Source organism: Bufo bufo, chromosome 4, assembly GCF_905171765.1.
Source record: "Bufo bufo chromosome 4, aBufBuf1.1, whole genome shotgun sequence".
Lineage (NCBI taxonomy): Eukaryota > Metazoa > Chordata > Amphibia > Anura > Bufonidae > Bufo > Bufo bufo.
The window spans coordinates 98,210,667-98,230,479 of NC_053392.1; the positions used below are offsets into that span (position 1 = coordinate 98,210,667).

General features: G+C 41.3%; 1 protein-coding gene across 2 annotated transcripts in view; it reads left to right on the forward strand.

Moving 5' to 3' along the window:
* MYT1L (myelin transcription factor 1 like) overlaps positions 1-19,813 on the forward strand; it is a 246,238-nt gene that overhangs the window by 110,257 nt on the left and 116,168 nt on the right. Inside the window, exon 6 of one of the 2 annotated variants that reach the window (XM_040430991.1) lies at positions 1,773-2,744. In XM_040430991.1, coding sequence (XP_040286925.1) covers positions 1,773-2,744 — 972 coding nt within the window. The remainder of the gene's footprint in view (positions 1-1,772; positions 2,745-19,813) is intronic. The other variant, XM_040430992.1, reaches the window with a different exon arrangement.

Below are 19,813 nucleotides of genomic sequence, written 5' to 3' on the forward strand. Positions count from 1 at the left end.
AACAGCAATAGAGATGGGTATGTAAGACAGGCTACTGAGTTAAAAAATCGTCTACTGAAGAGGGAATATCCTTTGAGAATGCTGGATGAAGCGTTTATCAAGGCAGATAAAAACACACAGAAGGAATTACTACATCAAAATAAAAAACTTGAGGAAGATAACCGATTCGTGTTTGTATAGCCCCATGGCTGACTCAATCAAAAAAATTATACACAATAATTGGGATCTGTTAAAGAATGAGAGCAGTCTAGGTGAATTCACGGATAAAAAAAAAACCTTATTGCTTTTCGAAAAACACATACCCTGAGAGATCATTTAGTTAGTAGCCGCATGAAGTGTGTGTGAACAGAACCCAAGTCAGTGGCTAGGCGTGAAAAACCCCTCAGGAAACCATTGATGCGGCAATTGCTCCTTCTGTGGATACATCCTCCGGGACAAGGTCCTCTCTATAGGGAGTGTATCACACAGAATGAGACAATTCTGCACATGCAAAACCGCATACGTTGTATATGTGGTTAAATGTGAGTGCAGAGCTTTTTATAAAAGGTTCCGTGAGCACCTCAACTCCATCAGAACAAGGAAAGGCTGCCCCCGTCTTATAGACCATGTATGGCAGAAACACGGGGGAGATAAAAAAAATGCCTGGGCTTTGCTGGAGTTGAGGTGATCCCATTCATGACACAAGGAGGTGACAGGTATCGCCTCTTATTACAAAAAGAAGCGCGATGGATAATTTGCACGGATGCCATGGGACCCCTAGGTCTTAATGATCGAAATGATCTTAGTGTATTTATCTGAGATTTTACTTGATTGCTGTGGATGATTTTCATTGTAACAATCACACAGGTGATGCCCTTTTGCGTTTGAGAACTACACACCCCTCATGGGGTTAATCTCACGCTCCTCCTTAAATAGGCCGGCACACCTGTCTGCGTCACACAGGTAGCCGGAAGAAGCACAATGCCTTACACCGCTTAGGCGGTTTTTGTTCTAAGTAAAGGTTTGTCCGCCTCAGCCCTGTGATGCTCTTATGCATGTCTTGCAAATCGCAATAAATAACGGAATGATGACATCCTGCAAGTGGTGAGTGCCGCTGATTTCTTTACTTCTTCGTGTTGGATCTGATTATATTGTAACTTGGCTAAAGCAGGCACCACCGTCATTTTGCATAGTATATACCCGGCATACACAGAGGACCTTGTCTAAATTACTGGACCAGCGATCTATGTGGGTGTAGTGCCACCTGAACGTTCTTCAGTGTTGGTGAAGTGAAATTTTAATCATGCCTAGCCCTATTAATCAAAGTGCAGAAGGCGTGGCAGATGCATTGAGAACAGAGCCTCTAGGTGCAATGGCAAAGCCCCCATTGCTACTAGAGGCTCATTTACATATATTAAAACATAATTTTTCTCAGCAATGCAGGCATATATGAACATGGGACCAACACAGATTCCTTTAGCTGCCAAGTGCACATGTAACAGGTCAGCCAGTATCATAGGTACATATCTGCTGACAGATGCCCTCTAAAGGTCTACTACTGTACATCTGTGTATCCAAATGCAACTATTTAAAACACAGGCTACAAATATCAAACTTTTTATTATGCACTCTAATGGTCTATTGAAATCTGAGCAGATATTCCACAAAATCTTGTCTCTTTATACCAAATGTAATCACAGCATTCATCATGCTGTCTTTTACGTCATGAAGGCTTAAATTAACCAAAAATGTCACTCAGCCCTTCTAGCTATTTTTCTCTTTTCACTTTTTAGACCATCACTCAATGGATTGTCACAGCTCTCGAATAATGCACGACACGGAAAAGGATGATAATAACAATGATGAATACGATAATTATGATGAACTGGTAGCCAAGTCTTTGTTGAATCTTGGCAAAATAGCCGAGGATGCTGCGTACAGAGCCAGGACAGAATCTGAAATGAACAGCAATACATCTAACAGCTTGGAAGACGACAGTGACAAGAACGAGAACGTGGGACGGAAAATGGAGCTCAGTTTAGACTTGGACAGTGATGTTGTTAGGGAAACAGTGGATTCCCTCAAACTGTTGGCACAAGGACATGGCGTTGTACTTTCTGATAACCTCAATGATAGGAATTACATTGACAATTCCTCCCAGGAAGATACGAGGAATATGAACTATTTGACGTTAGGAAAGCCGATGAATAATGGACATGCCGAGAAAATGGTGGAGGAGAGCGATGAGGAGGTGTGCTTGAGCAGTTTGGAATGCTTACGTAACCAATGTTTTGACCTTGCACGAAAACTTAGTGAAACTAATTCGGAGAGAAGTCAGCAACAATGTACGGGTATGAAAATACCTAGGATGGATGAAGACTATTGTGATCGAATACCAGACAGGAATTATTCAGACATGATGAACTTAATGAGACTTGAAGAACAGTTGAGCCCCAGATCAAGAACTTTTTCTAGCTGTGCAAAAGAGGATGATTGCTTTGAAAGAGATGATGATACTACCTCCATCACCTCAGACAGGTCAGAAGAAGTCTTTGATATGACAAAAGGTAATCTGACACTGCTAGAAAAAGCCATAGCCCTGGAGAGCGAGAGAGCAAAAGCAATGAGGGACAAGATGGCCATGGAAGCTGAAAGGAGAGATTTAATGAGAGCTTGTGATGAACATACTATGAGACACCTCTCAGGGGAGGAAAGAAGGCCAAAGTCCACTGATGGCCATGTCAAAAAGCCATGTTATACAAAAGGTAATACATATGCATGCTTATTTCTACCTATGTCACTAAGTATTACATGATTGTCTTTTTGTGACCATATTGTGGCTGGAGATCCTAGCCCAACTGTAGGCTTTATGGTTCAAATGAATAGCTATAAAATATGGGTACAAAAATCTATTCATATCATAATGGTGTCCCACCAGTCTAAAGATAATCATTAATTCAATGTTTTATTCTTTCATAAATTTTGACCTAAAAAAAAAAAGTATATTGACCGATCACCTGTCAAAAATATCATTCCAGTTACAACATTCACCAACCTCCTCAGATACTTGTTCATAGAGGACAGTATTGCAGTAGTGTTTTTTGTTGGAAACTCTACTTAGCTCATCAGTGTAAAAGTGTTTTATGGTTTGAAATCTATGCCAAAAAGCTGACATAGAACGTTAGTACATGACTCTGTATACGTTCCTGGTTTTGACTTAAAATTACTGATGCAAAATACTGCCAAAAATACTGCAACGTGAAAAGTTGTCTTAGGCTATGTTCACATCTCTTCTAAAGGTAATCCGGTAGTCTCTTCTGGCAGAGGAACAGACTATTGGAGTTGCTGTATCCAACATAGCCAGGCACTGCCAGATCCCCCACTATAATGGGATCCGACAGGGATCTGTCGGCTTTCAAACATAAATGCTGGCTTTTGGATGGACAAATACCATTGCCTACAGTGGTATTTGTCAAGACCAAAGCTGATGTTTATGCTGGAAAGCCATCGGATCCCATCACAGTCAAAGGAGATCGGGCAGTGTGTGGCTGTATCCAGCTATGAGGGATACGGTAACTCCGGTGGTTTGATCCTCTGCAGGAACAGCCTGAGAGTTTCAATGGCTCTATGTTACAGAACTGAAGCCACAACTTTTGGTGTCTCTATATGGCCCCATTATTGGTTCTTCTCCCCTAGAAGCAATGCTTACCATTTGATGGAGCATGCCACACTTTGCATGCTGCAGTATATGTTCACACAAAAGCCAGAATTTATGCTGGAAAGCTGTTGAATCATATTATAGTAAATGTGTGGTGGTATCAAGTTATGCCGAATACGGTATCAGCCTATCAGATTACCTTTAGCAGACATGTGAACGAACCCTAAGTTACTGGAGCCAGTACAGCAGCACACAGAGTTTCAATGGCTCTATGTTACAGAGCAGAAGACAGTCCTTTTGGTGTCTCCATATGGCACCATTATTGGTTATTTTCCCCTAGAAGCAATGCTTTCCATTTGATGGCGCATGGCACAATTTATAAAAGCAACACAAATAAACCTCTGTATGCCTCCAGATACAGAATTATATACTATATGTATGGACCCCATAGACTTCTATAGGTGCATTTTACCACTTTGGACAACTGAAGGTTTGTACAGATCTGTAATACAGTCAAGCGCACAAGTAATGAAAAAAGTAAAATTGAGACTTTTGAGCTGTAGAATTGATCAGACTATTGATTCCGTCTATAATTGCTCTCGAACCTGATATTGATTCAGTAGGTAACATCAGATCTTACTTTACCTGGACCTCAGTGTCATTCATGACTTGACAAGCTCCCTCATCTTAATACATTTTAGAATGTTTTTTTCCACAATTAAGAGGTTCATTATGAACACATTTAATCAGGCTGGCTAATGATGGGTGACTGAGGAATATTCAGCTTTTTTAGGATATTTATTGCTAGGAGTTTATAATGAGCTTTGATGTAGTGTGCATCTTCAGAGGAATGAATATGCTCTTCAAGTGTCTTGGTGTGTATGTGAGGCACGTGAATTCAGTGTCTCTAAATCACTCGCAACAATATGCAATTAATTCCACTTAGATTAATTGATGATCCCATTAGCCCCTTTGAAGGAGATATTTTCGGTCTGGAAGAACAAGTGTTATTGTCAGCAATTTATTATACAGAAAGTTTTATTTTTTTCTTCTGCAGAGACCAAGAAGAAACTAGAGCTCTGCTTCCAGGTCTTGATCTTGTATTAACATATTCTACAAGAATGCTGGAAACCTGTGGACTCTGTAGGGAAATTGTATCAAAACTGGAACATCCAATCAGGTTGCACCTTTCATTTTTCAGTCCCTTTGGAAAATGAAATCAGCAACTTGATTGGGTTCCCACTTTTCATTTGCACCATACGTTTAATGTGTGGGAAGCTCCCAGAAGACCTCTGGACTCCCAAAAGAATTGGCAAATCTCCTGGATCCACATCTTTCTGAAAGCAGCTCTACAAGTACTTTAATAGTATGTGTGTCAGCAATGTTGCTTCACCATTGTCTTTTTCCCCACTACTCCACCACCAGAAGTTGGTAACTATGGATATATCTCCCCTTTTTAGTTTTAAATTAGGTTTACAAACTTTTGCAGCATGGAATATTCCGAAGACCAGGTTTCCTATGGTACGGAATGAAAACTTATGAAATGTCATTCACACTTTGCATCTGAATGCTGCACATTTTGTTGGCTTCTTGTGTTGTTGCAGAATATCTTAAAGGGGTTGTCTCACTTCAGCAAATAGCATTTATAATGTAGAGGGAGTTAATACAAGGCACTTACTAATGTACTGTGATTGTCCATATTGCCTACTTTCCTGTCTGATTTCATTTTCAATCATATTATACACTGCTCGTTTCCAGTGGTTGCGACCACTCTGTAATCTATCAGGTGTGGTCATACTCACACTATACGAAAAGCACTAGCTTGTGTGTGCAAGCATGCCCCAGCCACTAGAGAGGCTGATGCTTTTCCTATATTGTGCAAGCACGACCACCGCTGATGGAGTTGCAGGGTGGTCTGTTACCATGGAATAGGAGCAGTGTATAATGTGGTGGAAAAATGAATCCAGGCAAACAAAGGAAGCAATATGGATAATAACAATCATTAGTAAGTGGCTTGAATTACTTCCTCTACATGATAAATACCACTTGCTGAAGTGAGAAGAAAATTATGTGCATTTTGTTTTACAGAAAAATCTGCTTTGGAAACTTTACTCCATGCTATCCTATTGGGAGAAACCCGGCAACTTAGACATGGTATAAATGTCCGCATATATTTTTTCTGCTGCAGACATATTATAATGTGTTTCCTATAATGCAAGATTTACACAGGTAAAAAAAAAACTCAGTTTTCCCTGAATCTGTGTTGCTGTAATTTGCAGCAATGTACCACATGTTACACAATGTTTGATAACATCAGAGCATGCTTAAAGGGATTCTGTCACCAAGTTTTGGGCTATAGAACTGCGGACATGCATGTCTAGATCGCCGCTAGCATGTCCGCAATATATCTGTCCCTATAGCGCTGTGTGCTTTTAATTTCTTTAAAAAAAGGATTTTATAGATATGTAAATTAGTCTTGTATGTGTCCAAGGACTATACTAACCTTCCTGGAGCCCAGCCACGCCTGCCTGTGAAGGAGCCCCACACCGCCTATGTCCTCCGAATCTCCTCCTTTCATCAACTATAATTGCCGCGAGCTTGCGCATGTGCAGTGCCGTATAGTGTTCTTTCCCTGTGCTGGCATCAGCCTCAGGGAAAGAACTGCGCATGCGCGAGCTCGCGCATCGCGAGATTACGGCAATCTATAGTTAATGAAAGGAGGAGATTCGGAGGACATAGGCCGGGCTGGGCTCCTTCACAGGTGGGCGGGCTGGGCACGGCTGGGCTCCAGGAAGGTTAGTACAGCCCCTTGGACACATACAAGACTAATTTACATATCTATAAAATCCTTTTTTAAAGAAATTAAAAGCACACAGCCCTATAGGACAGATATATTGCGGACATGCTAGCGGCGATCTAGCCGTGCATGTCCGTATCTCTATAGCCCAAAACTTGGTGACAGAATCCCTTTAAGTCTAACACTTCTGTCTTGAGGCGTCTCTACTCTTTGTACGCCACCCCTTTACTGGAGTAAGATTGCGACACGTTTTATGACATTCCAAAAAAGTTACAAATTGATAAATCTGAGTTTTCAAAAAAGTTTGCATAATGGCGAGCTTTTTTGTACAATCAGAACTGTGAAAAAACAGTTATGTTTGGGGCTTCCCTAATGCTTTTTTTCATGTACATTATTCCCTGTTTCAGCTGCACAGCTAAATACATTTCACTAAAAAGCGGTTGAATGAAACTGTGTGAAAGACTCTTTAAATCAAGCTCAACCGGCTAATCATTCCCCCTTTCTCACATCACTTTCACAACTTGAAACACAAAATATCTCTACATTTTTGCAAAAAAAGAAAGACCAAAAAAGCCTTAATGCCCTATTTTACTACTTTCTGCAGACAGAATTCAGCAATTCAGGGCTTGATAAATTTTCCTGTCGGTTGCAACATTCTTGTAATTTCTCTCACAAAAAAAAGAAAAGCAACATAAAACAAAACAAAAATTTTGCTAAATGCTGTTTGTTCTAGAAACTCATCTGGTCTTGATTAGAGATGAGCAAATCGTTCCGAATTTCCATTTTTTTAGGCACCAAATCGAACTCGAATCTTTTCTGGTTCGATTCGGACGAATCTTGTAAAATAGCACCCAGCGCAAAAAAGAATCAATAGTGTTCTGTCACCACCAGGCAAGAGGTAATTGAAGTCAGTTGCGACCAAGCAATAACGGCAGTTTGCGGCGGCAAGAGTAAAAGTAGGTACAGTTACACCTGACGCTGTATCAGACGGGGACGGGGAGAGAAAATGAAAAAATGAGAAAATAGAAATTAAATAAAAGCTTTTCATAAAAAAATCTGTGTTTTAGAGGACTGGAGGGGGTTATATACCAATTTCCAGTGCAATTGTAGCAACTTTGGTTCAGAACGAATAGATTCAGACCCGAACTGAACTTTTTGAAAAATTCTGTGAATCCGAAACTAACAGAATCTTGAAAATTCGCTCATCTCTAATCTTGATGCAGTTTTGTTTTTCTTGTTAAAACTTGGACATGAACCAAAATTTTTTTAATCATGTTACCAACTTACCACTCAATTTTGTTAAAAAAAAACCACTCAGTACAATGAGGTACAATGATAAATGCAAATGGCAAATATGTTAGTTTTATGGCATAATTCCATTGAAAAGACTGGTGTTCAGGACACACATCATATTCACGATGACCCATCACCAACACCACTTTTTCTAATATGTGCAAATTTTTTATGAGTGTCTGAAAAGGGCCGGTGGGTGTTCTGAAATCAAACAATGTGCAACGTATCTACAAATGAATTCTGCTTCTCATGTGCACAGACAAGCAGTTAAAAAATGTAGCTCTGCAGCTGCCCCAAGTACAGTAAGAGCTGGAATATTAGTTACTGTATATGTTCCACAGAGCTTATATAACATTTACTGATAATAGAAAAAATAGGAATCACGACAAAAAACACAACAAGATCCAACCGCAAAAATAATCAAGGATGCATATATTTTTTTAATTCTGGACAAGGGTCAAAAGGCCCTTATTTTAATGGGAATGTTTCTACTATATACCTTTTAACTATTTAAAACTAAATCTGGAAACATACTTCTTTTTTCTATTTTTTATTGTATTTCCAGTGCAGGATTTTGGGGGCAGCCATCTTACCTGAGCATCCACCTTGGAACATAAACACAATAAAGAGATGCTCATTGACTTTTATTTGAGCATTGTATTCCGAGCATTCACTGTGACCTGTGCAGAGGTCATTTTGAAAGGAGAGGGAGCATACAAGCTGCGTCCATTACCACTACAAATGATGTGCCCTGTGTTATTATCGGTCATTGTACTCCTGCCTGTAATGATAAAGAGATGAGAATTATCATCCACAAAACAGGAGGTATCAAAGTATTATTATGTTTGGTGACCAGGGTGAAAATTGCAGGATTTTAGGATTTTTTTTATGGGAAATTAAAAATAGCATCACTAGAATTTTTCATATAAAATTTTCCATTTACATATTCCTTTTAAAGAGTTAATTTATAGACAATGGCAGCAGTTTCTACTGCCCTAGTCCCCTGCTTACTATATTTACTAATGAGCCAAATGAATGTCCCTCTACTTTTGGAGCTCACAATAAGGCCTCTTTCACACTACCGTTTTTTTTCCGTTTTGCGGGCTGTTTTTTGCGTTCCGTATACGGTCCGTATTTGGAACCATTAATTTCAATGGTTCCGCAAAAAAAAAAGGAATGTACTCCGTATGCATTCCGTTTCCGTATTTCCATTTCTCCGTTCCGTTGAAAGATAGAACATGTCCTATTATTGCTTGCAAATCACATTCCGTGGCTCCATTTAAGTCAATGGGTCCGCAAAAAAACGGAACACATACAGAAATGCATCCGTATGTCTTCCGTATCCGTTCCGTTTTTGCGGAACCATCTATTGAAAATGTTATGCCCAGCCCAATTTTTTCTATGTAATTACTGTATACTGTATATGCCATACGGAAAAACGGAACGGAAAAACGAAACGGAAACGGAAACCCAACGGAAGCAAAAAAACAGAACGACGGATCCGTGAAAAACAGACCGCAAAACACTGAAATAGCCATACGGTAGTGTGAAAGAGGCCTAAAAGTCTATATAAATGTGCTTTGTTTTGTGTTTGACAGGTGATTCGAGGTGAGACGAGCTCAGATACAGATAATTGATCACTAGGGAGAGATGTCGGGGCACTGCGCACCGTCATCTTTACAAGACAGATGATGGGCTGGGAATTAGAATGGAAAAACAATTGTTCTTCCCTGATTTTATCTGTTCCTACTCAGTGTCCAGCCATGTCCAGCATAGGCTGGAAGAAAGAATATTTAGTGCTAATAACCTAACCCTGGTTGGGGAAACCGATAAACACTACTTACGGACCATTTAGCATCAGAAAGAGCTACTTTTCTATATAGCAACTGAAGTTGCAGAGTATTGGTGCTTTATGGCACTGCTGAGTCTTGTGAGCTGCTGCACAGATATGAGCAAATCAGTTCTCCAAATTTTTCAAAAGTTCTGATTCTAACTAATCTGAATTTTGTCTTAATGGATATGATGAGAGAGAGAGATAAACTGCTAAAGGTGTAGCTAGTGTTTTTAGAAAAGTTTTTAATATTTTGATTTGACAGCTTCGCCAAAGTTCGACAAGAAATTAGATTTGCTACAAATTAATTTGTCAGGAATCGCTATACGTCAGGTATACCCAGGCCAATCTGCCTAAAAGCAGCATTTTCAAACCTGGCATAAAAACGGATTTCAGACAGAACGTATGTCAATACAATGACATCCATCCTCTATTGAAGTGTAAGTTAAAAAAAACAGAATCATTTGCTCAGTGTGTTGCCATAAATTCTCTAGCTAAATGTCTTGTAAAACAAAGGGAGTGTTAGTGTGCTGGCGATTACTGAGCCTTAATGCAGTTTTTCAAAAATTACGTTACTTTACCAGAATACCCCTTTAAATGTACATTATTAGACTTTTTTATAGTAGCGATGCCTTACTCGGTATTCCTTTAGTTAACCTGGAAGGGGAGGATTGTTTAGGTAGGTTTTATACAGAACTTCCTTGAGCAGTAGATCTTGGTAGGTTTCTTCTCTTCGATGAACACTAATGTTTTATGGCTAGCTCGATAGTAATGGTTGAGGTTCTAAAACATCATTAGCCTGTAATGTAGACAGTGTTTACAGAGACTCCGATGTCTTTATCAGCAGACATAATGATGAAGGCAATGTACCCTAATAGACCTACAGTATATGTGGATGGATAATAATGGAAGGCAGGGACAGTGACTGCACATAAATTATCTATCGATGGTTGGGTGGTGAAAATCATTTCAGATGCAAGTCATGATGTGTCTTACGTGAGGATCAATAGCAAGTTCTTTCTTAAATGCAATTCATTTTTTTCTCTTCCTTGCTGTGAGAACAGAGCTGAGTATAATTCAATAATGCAGTTAAATCATCAGTAAAAGAGATGCTGTCTGTATTATGTTCTATGATATGTCCTTCTTTGATTGTTATATTTCCTCAATATCTGATAATTTGCTGATACAATTTTGCTGAATGCATCAAAGGGGTTAACCAATGAAAAGTATGGCCTGTAGTCTGACTGTTGTGACCCTCAGCAGTCCTTAAAACAAGTGTCCCTGAGTCCCCTCTTGACGCGTCAGTCCACCACTCCATTAACTTCTGTGGGGCTAATATAGAAAGTGATCAAACTGTGGATAGGTGATATACAGGGAGTGCAGAATTATTAGGCAAGTTGTATTTTTAGGATTAATTTTATTATTGAACAACAACCATATTCTCAATGAACCCAAAAAACTCATTAATATCAAAGCTGAATATTTTTGGAAGTACTTTTTAGTTTGTTTTTAGTTTTAGCTATTTTAGGGGGATATCTGTGTGTTGCAAGTGACTATTACCGTGCAATAATTAATTAGTCAACTTAACAAAAAAACAAATATAAGACCCATTTCCATTTTTATTTTTACCAGTGAAACCAATATAACAGTCTCAACATTCACAAATATACATTTCTGACATTCAAAAACCAAAACAAAAACAAATCAGTGACCAATATAGCCACCTTTCTTTGCAAGGACACTCAAAAGCCTGCCATCCATGGGATTCTGTCAGTGTTTATGATCTGTTCACACATCAACATTGCGGTGCAGCAGCAACCACAGCCTCCCATACACTGTTCAGAGAGGTGTGTACTGTTTTCCCTCCTTGTAATCTCACATTTGATGATGGACCACAGTTCTCAATGGGGTTCAGATCAGGTGAACAAGGAGGCCATGTCATTAGATTTTCTTCTTTTATACCCTTTCTTGCCAGCCACGCTGTGGAGTACTTGGATGCGTGTGTGTGGAGCATTGTCCTGCATGAAAATCATGTTTTTCTTGAAGGATGCAGACTTCTTCCTGTACCACTGCTTGAAGAAGGTGTCTTCCAGAAACTGGCAGTAGGACTGGGAGTTGAGCTTGACTCCATCCTCAACCCGAAAAGGCCCCACAAGCTCATCTTTGATGATACCAGCCCAAACCAGTACTCCACCCCCTTGCTGGCGTCTGAGTCGGACTGGAGCTCTCTACCCTTTACCAATCCACCACCCCCCCCCCCACCCCCACCACCCCCACCCCCCCCCCCCCCCCCCCCCCACCCCCCCCCCCCCCCACCCCCCCCCCCCCCCCCCCCCCCCCCCCCCCCCCCCCCCCCCACCCCCCCCCCCCCCCCCCCCCCCCCCCCCCCCCCCACCCCCCCCCCCCCCCCCCCCCCCCCCCCCCCCCCCCCCCCCCCCCCCCCCCCCCCCCCCCCCCCCCCCCCACCCCCCCCCCCCCACCCCCCCCCCCCCCCCCCCCCCCCCCCCCCCCTCCCCCCCCCCCCCCCCCCCCCCCCCCACCCCCCCCCCCCCCCCCCCCCCCCCCCACCCCCCCCCCCCCCCCCCCCCCCCCCCCCCCCCCCCCCCCCCCCCCCCCCCCCCCCCCCCCCCCCCCCCCCCCCACCCCCCCCCCCCCCCCCCCCACCCCCCCCCCCCCCCCCCCCCCCCCCCACCCCCCCCCCCCCCCCCCCCCCCCCCCCACCCCCCCCCCCCCCCCCCCCCCCCCCCCCACCCCCCCCCCCCCCCCCCCCCCCCCCTCCCCCACCCCCCCCCCACCCACCCCCACCCAACCCGCCCCGCCCAACCCCCCCACATCTGGCCCATCAAGACTCACTCTCATTTCATCAGTCCATAAAACCTTAGAAAAATCAGTCTTGAGATATTTCTTGGCCCAGTCTTGACGTTTCAGCTTGTGTGTCTTGTTCAGTGGTGGTTGTCGTTTTCAGCCTTTCTTACCTTGGCCATGTCTCTGAGTATTGCACACCTTGTGCTTTTGGGCACTCCAGTGATGTTGCAGCTCTGAAATATGGCCAAACTGTGTGGCAAGTGGCATCTTGGCAGCTGCACGCTTGACTTTTCTCAGTTCATGGGCAGTTATTTTGCGCCTATTGGTTTTTCCACACGCTTCTTGCGACCCTGTTGACTATTTTGAATGAAACGCTTCATTGTTCGATGATCACGCTTCAGAAGCTTTGCAATTTTAAGAGTGCGCATCCTCTGCAAGATATCTCACTATTTAGACTTTTCTGAGCCTGTCAAGTCCTTCTTTTGACCCATTTTGCCAAAGGAAATGAAGTTGCCTAATAATTATGCACACCTAATATAGGGGTGTTGATGTCATTAGACCACACCCCTTCTCATTACAGAGATGCACATCACCTAATATGCTTAATTGGTAGTAGGCTTTCGAGCCTATACAGCTTGGAGTAAGACAACATGCATAAAGAGGATGATGTGGTCAAAATACTCATTTGCCTAATAATTCTGCACGCAGTGTATAGCAATACATTTTTTTAGGGGTAACCCCTGTGCCTTAAATCTTACAACCCCAATTACAAAAAAAAGTTGGGACACCGATGTGCAAAATGTAATTAAAAACAGAATGCAATGAGTAGAAAATCTCGTAGAGCCATATTTTTATCACAATACATCATAGAACACATATCAGATGCTGGAAGGAAGACATTTTAAACCATTTCATGAAAAGCAATTAACTCATTTAAATCTTGATTGGCAGCACACATCTCAGAAAAGTTGGGACAAGGACAACAAAAGGCTGGGAAAGTAAGAGGGTATTAACAAAGAACAGTTGGACTAGCAATTTGCAATCATATCACTGGTGAACCTCTGCCCATCTTTGCTTCTGAGAGACTCTCTAACAGTCTCTTTTTGTACCCAATCTGCAAAATCCTATGTCTAAAAATGTGGAACAATTTCAGAAAAATTTCCTCAACATAAAATTGTGAAGACTTTGAATATCCCACCATCTACAGTTTTATACTATCATCAAAAGAATCTGGAGAAACCCATGTGCATAAAGGACAAGGCCAACGGTCAATATTGGATGCTCGTGATCTATGGGTCCACAGCTGGCACTGCATTAACAAGCAGGCCATGATTCCTGTACTGGAAATCACTGCATGGGCTCAGGAACACATCAGAAATCATTGTCTGCGAACACAGTTTGTTGTGCAATCCACAAAATGCAAGTTAAAGCTGTATCATGCAAAGAAGATGATATATTTTCAACATGATCTTCTCTGGGCCAAAGAGATTTAAGATTTAAGGTTGACTGAGGCAAAATGGAAAACTGTTCTGTGGTCAGATTAGATCAAAATTTGAATTTTTTTCATACCATGGAAGCTGTGTCCTGCGGACTCAAGAGGAGAGGAACCATCCAGCTTGTTATCAGCGCATAGTTTCAAAAGCCTTCATCTCTGTTGTGTGGGCTTGCATTAGGGCCTATGGCGTGGGCAGCTTACACATTTAGAAAGGCACTATCAATGCTGAACAGTAGACAGATGTTTTAGAAGAACATATCTGTCCATCCAGACAATGTCTCTTTCAGGGAAGACCTTGCATATTTTAGCAAGATCACATACTGAACCACATACTGTATCCATCACAACAGCATAGCTTCACATAAGAAGAGGTGAAGAAGAGATGAGCTGGTGTGCTGGTGTGCTTGCAGTCCAGATCTTTCACCAACAGAAACATTTGTCGTCTCATGAAGACCCAGACTATTTAGCAGCTAGAATCCTACATCAGACAAGAAAGGGACAACATTCCTCTCCCAAAACTCCAACAATTAGTCTCCTTACTTCCAGGCTTTACAGACTGTTGTTAAAAGAAGAGGATACTACATAATAGTAGACATGGTCCTGTCCCAACTTTTTTGAGATACGTTGTCTTCAAGTTCTAAATGAGTTCATTTTTTTCATAGAATGGTAAAACATCTCACTTTCAAAATGTTCTATGATCTGTTGTTGAATAAAATATGGGGCCTATGAGAATTTCATATCATTGCATTCTGTTTTTTTTTACATTTATTTACATTTTACATATAAACCAAATATTTTTTCATGAAAATAATTTTAATGGAACCTGTCATCAACTTTATGCTGCTCATACTAATGGCAGAGTAAAGTAGAGACAAGTGAGTTGATTTCATTGGTCTGTCATTTAAAAGTTAAAAGTAAGTGGTTGCCGAGAACCAACATCACAATCATTGCAGACTGGGCCTGGAAAAGAGTCACGGCCACCTGAGAAGAGTCATGGTTATTCATAATCTCCTGCTCTCCTTGCCCACCTGCTGATGATTGACAGTCTTCTACCTAGTTTTCTCCCTTTCTGTCTAGGAGAGAACTGCCAATCAGCAGATGGGCTGGAGAGCAGGAAATTATGAATAACCAGGACTCTTCTCAGGTAGATTTGACTCTTTCCAAGGCCTGGGCTGCAATGATTATGATGCTGGTTCTCGGCAACCACTTACTTTTAGCTCATGAGTGACACACCGCTGAAATCAGCATTTCGGTCACTAATTTATGGTGCCCTCAGTGAGCTCAGCAAAAAAATTATGACAGGTTCCCTTTAAACATTTTTGATTTTTTTAATCTTTTCTAATTAAATGACCTATAAAAAATAACCAAAATAAATTAAAAAAAATGGAAACCTTTTATGTGAATTATTTTACTAAAATGTGATCATGTGCTACCAAATCATGCCCAGCAATTGAAATGCATCTCATAGTACATTATCATTATCAGGGCTCATCAGATACATGTCACAATACCACGATTACAATTTACAGTCAATAAAGATTGTAAACCTTTCCAATAATATTTCCTAAAAACTCTGAGATCTAAATTGTATATTTAAGTTATATTAAATTAAATTATATTCAATCTTTTTAGTGTGGTAGATGAAAGAATTCTATGAATTCACTATTCTCCATAACATTTTACAGCCATCTCAAAGGGATACATTAGCTTTTCTCCAGAGTAAAATGCATTGTTGGGCAGAGACATTTAGAGAGGTTCTCCATGGATCTGTCTAGTAAAGTAAGTCAGCCTTATTTCAGTGAAAGGTGATGTGATGTATATCCCAATTCTCCCAATTCTTCTGATGCCTTTTATAGGGGCCTGTAGGCAAAGAGTTCCTTGTTGCACCCTAGGTCTCTCAGATTAATAAACTCACACACCCTTGTTTAAACAAATTTCCATTTATAATTAGAGATGAGTGAATCAATTCAGCATGGATTGAATTCACTACAAATTTCCCAAATACAAAACTTTTGGGATTCATCCCACACTAATCGCTCAAAATGGTGGACCCCTCCTTAATAAAGATACATTTTTATAAGAATACATTTTTTGTTTTCTACTGAAATATGCAACTAAAGGCTTTATCACAAATATTACTGCAGCGCTGAACACTAAATATATTTATTTTTTCTACCGAAATATGACACTAAAGGTTTTACCACATATAACTGCAAAAGGGAATGCTGAATATATTTGTTTTTGTACTGAAATACGTCACTAAAGGTTTTACCACATATAACTGCAAAAGGGAACGCTGAATATATTTTGTTTTTGTACTGAAATAATAATAACTGCAGAAGTGAACTGCGTATATATTTTTTATTTTGTACTGAAATAGGCCACTAAACTCTTCCACCACAAATAAATGCACCAGTCAAGTGCATATATATTTTTCTTTCTGTACTGAAATAGCCCACTAAATGCTTTTAGCAGAAATAAATGCACTAGTGAAGTGCGTATATATTTTACTTTCTGTACTGAAATAGACCAATAAACACTTTCAACACATAACTGCAGAAGTGAACAGAGAATATATTTTTCTTTTTGTACTGAAATAGGGCACTAAACGCTTTTAGCTGAAATAAATTCACCGGTAAAGTGCGTATATGTTTTTCCTTTTTGTACTGAAATAGGACACTGAACGCTTTCACCACATATAACTGCAGAAGTGAAATGCGTATATATTTTTCCTTTTTGTACTGAAATAGGCCACTAAAGTCTTACACCACAAATAAATGCACCAGTGAAGTGCATATATATTTTTCTTTCTGTACTGAATAGGCCACCAAACGCTATTGCCACAAATAAGTGCATCAGTGAAGTGCATTTATTTTTTCTTTATGAACAAAAATAGGCCACTAAACGCTTTCACACACATATACTGCAGAAGTGAACTGAGAATACATTTTTCTTTCTGTACTGAAATAGCCCAGTAAACACTTTTAGCAGAAGTAAATGCACCAGTGAAGTGCGTATATATTTTTCTTTCTGTACTGAAATAGGCTACTGAACGCTTTCACCACATATAACTGCAGAAGTGAAATGTGTATATATTTTTCCTTTTTGTACTGAAATAGGCCACAAAAGTCTTTCACCACAAATAAATGCTCAAATAAATGCACCAGGCCAATAAACGCTTTCAACACATATATATCTGCAGAAGTGAACAGAGAATATATTTTTCATTTTGTTACTGAATTAGGCCAATAAACGCTTCACCACATATAACAGCAGAAGTGAAATGCGTATATATTTTTTCCTTTGTGTACTGAAGTAGGCCACTAAACTCTTTCACCACAAAGAAGTACTATATTTTTTTCCTCTTGTACTGAAATTGGACACTGAACACTTTCACCACAAATAACTGCAGAAGTGAAATGCGTATATATTTTTTCTTTTTCACAGATATAGGCCACTAACGTTTTTTTCAACATAGCACTTGCCACCCCAATAACAAGAACAAATTGCTGGAATGCTGTATATATGGCTATTTGGATCCCCAAATAATGTTTCCCTGCACATTAAACGTTTTTTTTTGTTTGTTTTTCACACTGAGGTTTTCTAGCACTGTCCCTAGTCGACTTCAGACGTCTCTCCTTGCACCAAGAAGCTGTGAAATGATTCCTCCCTACCTTTACCTGCACTTGCATGCATGGCATTATGGTCAGCCCGCCTTCCCATGCTTTCACACGTTTTTGCTGCCATTGTTGCCCGCCATTTTAGGAAACATTGTGATTCGTTACCACGAAGTACGAGGAAATTCGCATTCATGCGAATCAAATTTTTCCTGAAATTCGGATCGAATTCACTTCATCTGATTGGATTCACTCATATCTAGTCTTAACGTTAAAAATCTTGAAAGGGGTTGGAATGGAGTTCTAGGACACAGAGTTTCATATACAACTTATTACGGCAATTGGGGCCCTTTTGATTCAGACCAAAGTTATAGAATCAAATCTGACCCAAATCTCTATTTATAATAATGAATAAGGACCTCAGCTTTTTAACCACCTCCGGACCGCCTAACGCAGGATCGCGTTCCGGAGGTGGCAGCGCTGCGCACAGTCACGCATATACGCGTCATCTCGCGAGACGCGAGACTTCCTGTGAACGCGCGCACACAGGCGCGCGCGCTCACAGGAACGGAAGGTAAGAGAGTTGATCTCCAGCCTTCCAGCGGCGATCATTCGCTGGCAGGCTGGAGATGTGTTTTTTTTAACCCCTAACAGGTATATTAGACGCTGTTTTGATAACAGCGTCTAATATACCTGCTACCTGGTCCTCTGGTGGTCCCCTTTGTTTGGATCGACCACCAGAGGACACAGGTAGCTCAGTAAAGTAGCACCAAGCACCACTACACTACACGACACCCCCCCCGTCACTTATTAACCCCTTATTAGCCCCTGATCACCCCTAATCACCCCTGATCACCCCATATAGACTCCCTGATCACCCCCCTGTCATTGATTACCCCCCTTTCATTGATCAACCCCTGTAAGCTCCATTCAGACGTCCGCATGATTTTTACGGATCCACTGATAGATGGATCGATCCGCAAAACGCATCCGGACGTCTGAATGAAGCCTTACAGGGGCGTGATCAATGACTGTGGTGATCACCCCATATAGACTCCCTGATCACCCCCCTGTCATTGATTACCCCCCTGTCATTGATACCCCCCTGTAAAGCTCCATTCAGATGTCCGCATGATTTTTACGGATGCACTGATAGATGGATCGGATCCGCAAAACGCATCCGGACGTCTGAATGAAGCCTTACAGGGGCATGATCAATGACTGTGGTGATCACCCCATATAGACTCCCTGACACCCCCCTGTAAAGCTCCATTCAGATGTCCGCATGATTTTTTACGGATGCACTGATACATGGATCGGATCCGCAAAACGCATCCGGACGTCTGAATGAAGCCTTACAGGGGCATGATCAATGACTGTGGTGATCACCCCATATAGACTCCCTGATCACCCCCCTGTCATTGATTACCTCCCCTGTCATTGATTACCCCCTGTCATTGATTACCCCCCTGTAAAGCTCCATTCAGATGTCCGCATGATTTTTACGGATGCACTGATAGATGGATCGGATCCGCAAAAACGCATCCGGACGTCTGAATGAAGCCTTACAGGGGCGTGATCAATGACTGTGGTGATCACCCCATATAGACTCCCTGATTACCCCCCTGTCATTGATTACCCCCCTGTAAAGCTCCATTCAGATGTCCGCATGAATTTTTACGGATGCACTGATAGATGGATCGGATCCGCAAAACGCATCCGGACGTCTGAATGAAGCCTTACACGGGCGTGATCAATGACTGTGGTTATCACCCCATATAGACTCCCTGATCACCCCCCTGTCATTGATCACCCCCCTGTCATTGATCACCCCTCTGTAAGGCTCCATTCAGATATTTTTTGGCCCAAGTTAGCGGAATTTTTTTTTTTTTTTTCTTACAAAGTCTCATATTCCACTAACTTGTGTCAAAAAATAAAATCTCACATGAACTCACCATACCCCTCACGGATTCCAAATGCGTAAAATTTTTTAGACATTTATATTCCAGACTTCTTCTCACGCTTTAGGGCCCCTAGAATGACAGGGCAAGTATAAATACCCCACATGTGACCCCATTTCGGAAAGAAGACACCCCCAGGTATTCCGTGAGGGGCATATTGAGTCCATGAAAGATTGAAATTTTTGTCCCAAGTTAGCGGAACGGGAGACTTTGTGAGAAAAAAATTAAAAATATCAATTCCGCTAACTTGTGCCAAAAAAAAAAAATTTCTATGAACTCGCCATGCCCCTCATTGAATACCTTGGGGTGTCTTCTTTCCAAAATGGGGTCACATGTGGGGTATTTATACTGCCCTGGCATTCTAGGGGCCCCAAAGC